Source organism: Grammomys surdaster, unplaced genomic scaffold (genome assembly GCF_004785775.1).
Source record: "Grammomys surdaster isolate TR1022 unplaced genomic scaffold, NIH_TR_1.0 725, whole genome shotgun sequence".
Lineage (NCBI taxonomy): Eukaryota > Metazoa > Chordata > Mammalia > Rodentia > Muridae > Grammomys > Grammomys surdaster.
The window spans coordinates 455,254-459,202 of NW_021605144.1; the positions used below are offsets into that span (position 1 = coordinate 455,254).

The 3,949-nt window shown below is 39.9% G+C and overlaps 1 protein-coding gene across 1 annotated transcript in view; it reads right to left on the reverse strand.

Annotated features, from left to right (window-relative positions):
- Positions 1–964: 964 nt before the first annotated feature.
- Lipm (lipase family member M) overlaps positions 965–3,949 on the reverse strand; it is a 17,061-nt gene continuing 14,076 nt past the window's right edge. The window contains exons 8-9 of the mRNA XM_028782289.1: positions 3,594–3,665; positions 965–1,231 (exon numbers count right to left, since the gene is read on the reverse strand). Coding sequence (XP_028638122.1) covers positions 965–1,231; positions 3,594–3,665 — 339 coding nt within the window. The remainder of the gene's footprint in view (positions 1,232–3,593; positions 3,666–3,949) is intronic.

Sequence of the window (3,949 nt, forward strand, 5' to 3'; positions counted from 1 at the left end):
AACTGGAACTCCAACAGGCACAGTGGAGCTTTGATTTGTCTTCAGAGTCGAATGCCAAATAATATTCATAATTAACAACTGTCATCTTTGAAATTGTGTGAAAATTAAAAAGTTTTCCAAGGACATAAATCTAGATTTATAAAAGAGCTGGGAGATGATCTGAAAATGATTCTGCTTTGATTAAAGAATAAAACACACATCAATTTATTTCATTCTGCTCATGAACGTTATAAGTTTTTCATTGTAGCTTTCATTTAGAGCAGCTGGTCTCCCAATAGCAGATGAAAACCTCAGTACTGACACACAGACATGGTATGTAAGACACATAATTTATTGGAAAACTCATAAATATCCTACAAAATAATCTTCTTTGAGATTCAGCTCTAAAACTTGATTCTGTTTTAAAATTGTTTAGTTGATTCCACCTACAAACAATAATTTCACTTTTGTGTTGATATCCAGCCTGGCTTCCCGAAGCAGTGTCTTGTCTTTACGGCAGTAAGATGGCCAGGTCCACTTTATTTTCTCCAAGTCAACAATCCAAAGATTTACAATTTTAATCTCTGCCCCAATTATTCCTTTTAAGTTCCAAAAAATTGACTTTCAAAAACAAAAAAATATTTTGGAAAGGTTGAATGATGTAATGATATCTGTCTAGATACTTCCTACAGGTAAGTAAAAACTACGTTGCTCCATTACAGAAGATACAAAGCATGGAAAACCTGTGTTCACCAACTTAGTTTAACCAACTAAAAAAAAGTGTAAGTATCGCTTTCATGTTGTGAGGGAACGTGAAGCTTTCATTTGGTTCAGAAGGTCTTCTGGAATCTGTGTATCTCCTCTGTCCTTCTGACTAACTGACACAGCAGGTTTCTAAGTCTGGACATTCCTTTGAACAACCATCCTCCCATAGCCCTGCTTATTCTGCATGAAGTTGTTCTAAGACTTGCTAACAGCAGGAGCTTCACAATTTGACCTTGCAGGTTCCCTGGGGAAGGTTGGGCTCCTGCTTCATCAGATTTATGATTTCATTGTACACACGCTGAGGGGCATCCAGCCCCCAGATGAAATCCACATGAGCCCACTCAGGAATGTTCTTGTGGTAGATGAGGTTGGTTACTTCAGAAAGCAATGTTTTCACGTCGTCTGGATTTGAAAGCCAGTCTTGACCTCCAGTCCACATTGCTGTGGGGACCATCATATCTCGAACTTTGTACCTTATAGGAGTTGGCTAGGTAAAAAGAATAGTTTGAACTCCACACAATATTTTATAATCAAATTTACAACTCCTACTTCAAGTAAACCTAATGTACATGTACTGAAATGTATGTAGGCATTAGTCATGTTGAACTCTGTTTATATTCCAGGTCACACTTTAAGGAAAACTTAACACAGTCCAACTTTAGTTTCTTTACTGAGAAATAGAGATACTATCTCTAAAACCTTACTATGTTGTTTGAGAAAGTATATAAATTAGGGCGAGTGTGTATGCATGTGCATGTGTGTATTTGTGTGTTTGCACACATGCTTGTATGTATTGACAAGTTTAATTTATGCATGCTGAACATATGTTATATTTGTTCTACTGAGTGCTTACCTTGTATTTTAGACATTGAATAATGTATAATTTTTCTGATTAAACATTTTATACATAAATATCCTTTTAAAATAATGTTCTTGATAGTGACAATTTATGGGACACTCCACAGAAAAGACAGGGAAGCTATTACAAAGGCCTGTGTATCCCCCACGTACACAATGAAGGTTCAGTTTCACTGCACTTCCCAAACTGGGAGAAACCATAAATCAGCCTCAGGCACTGAGCTACTCTAAACTATTCAGGAGAATAAAGTTAGATGCCTGTCCCTAACCCAGACTTAGCTGCCCCCAAATCATCCAAAGAAGTCTTCTTTATCCAGGGGACTTCTCTAGTTCAGGATATGGTGCTAGATTTTCCTGGGAGTCTGAGTCTTCGATATCATTCAACACTCAGAAATTTCCACGGAAACAGGGAGGCCAGTTTCTTAGCATAAAATCAACCACAAGTCACAGCTTCAACTCCAGATAGCTTCTTCTGGGCTCCCTAAGCACTTAAGTGGCTGCCTAATTCAGATGCAGAGCCAAGACACTCTATGGTGTGAGCAACACTCACCCTTTCTCATCTTCTGGGTAAAAAGCCTGAGCTAACTGTTCCACCCAGCTCCAGCTGACACTGTTGAATGGCATCTTCCCACATTTGTTTGCTCTTCCTTGCCATTTTTCTTATGCCTAATCTGCATCTGTCATTTTCTCTAGAATTCAGCCCATAAAATCCTTATAAGATGAAAAACATCTTAGATCCTGATATGTTTTCTTTAAAGGCGTGGTTCTGAAGACAGTCAAGGGTAATCTCAAAAAGTTAGAAAATGTGACTGAGTTTGATATCTAAGGGGAACCTCACAGTTCCAACGTTTTATATCTAGGCGGATTACTGAACTGACTGTTAGGTATAATGTGATACTTTAAAGAAAGTTTAGGTGTACATTCTGCCCCTCCACTTTGCATTTTATAAGTAATCTCTATATCTACTTTCATGACAACTGGAAATCTTCAGTGAGAATTTTATACTCAGAAGAGCATACACACTCAGTTCTGTTTCTCCACGTGTCTATTTCACATTCCCGATGATGTAATGATGTAATAATATTTGTGTGAGATTCTGTTTGGATTTTAGCTTGAAATTCATATTTATTAAAAGTATAACCGGAGAGAATGTGTGTGTGTGTGCGTGTGTGTGTGGGGTGGTGGTGGTGTGGTATATGTGTGCACACACATGTATATACAGGTACATACACTATGAGACACTCTGTGCATGGATGGAGGCCAAAGGAAGACATGGAGCAACTGTTTGCCCTGTTCCCCTGAGACAGGGTTCTCACTGCATCTAGAGTCCGTGGTATTTCTGGATAAACTGGCTGGTCAGTAAGCGCCAGCAATCTTTCTATCTCCCACACCCAATTCCCAGCACTGAGATTACAGACATGCTTGGCCATGTCTGGCTTGTTACGTAAGTGCTAGGGAAACTCAGGTCCTCATGTATGCACAGCAAGTACTCTTACGAGTGGGACATCTCCCCAGCCCCGAAGGCATCTTAAAGATTACACGATGCAATGATTTCTATTTTAGAGAGAGTACATCCTGAATCATGGCAACCTACCCACAATCCCACAGGCTTGAGGTGCAGTGCCATGACAAATAGGAGTTCTCACTGACTGCTTCTGGCTCTTTTTCCAGAGTCATACCACCACAGCATCTCTATGTGCATGTTTGTTTTGTTCCTAAAAGAATCCCTTTAGTATGCAATCATCTGACCAACTCAACCCCATTTTGCTTGCAAGAATCCCTGCTGCATTGCTCCTGGGACAGGCTTTGCAGAAATGAAGAGGCTGCTGGCTACACTGTATACTTTCCTGTTTTCAGATACAGCTAAAGTTGAACTATCATCCTTACCGCTTGGAGTTTTGTAGTTTATTCCTATCTCTGGAATAAGTTGTCACCCATTTCCAAAGGCTGGTGAGTTTTTAGCAGGTTCCAAAGTAAGTTAGCACTCTTACCTGGTTGCATTTCTCCCGATTTTTGGTCTCACTTCCCCAGTCAAAGGCGCGAAGTTCCCCAGAATTCACTGCCTAGAAAGAGAGAAAACAAGATAATTAAAGAGAGAGATGGGGTATCCAAATGCTCAACTCATCTTCAGTTGTGAAAACAGCTGAGAGCAAAACTCTTTGGGCTATTCTCCCCCTCCACTCTGTGAGTCCTTTTAGAAATCTGCAAAAGCTCGATTCTGGCTCTTTTAGCAAAAGAGTACAGCAGAGCTTTGCCATTGCCGTCTATTACAGGAAGTGCGTCTCTGGTGTATCATTATGGGTGGGTGTTTGGTACAATTCCAGAGACAGTGTCCAGAACTTTTCTT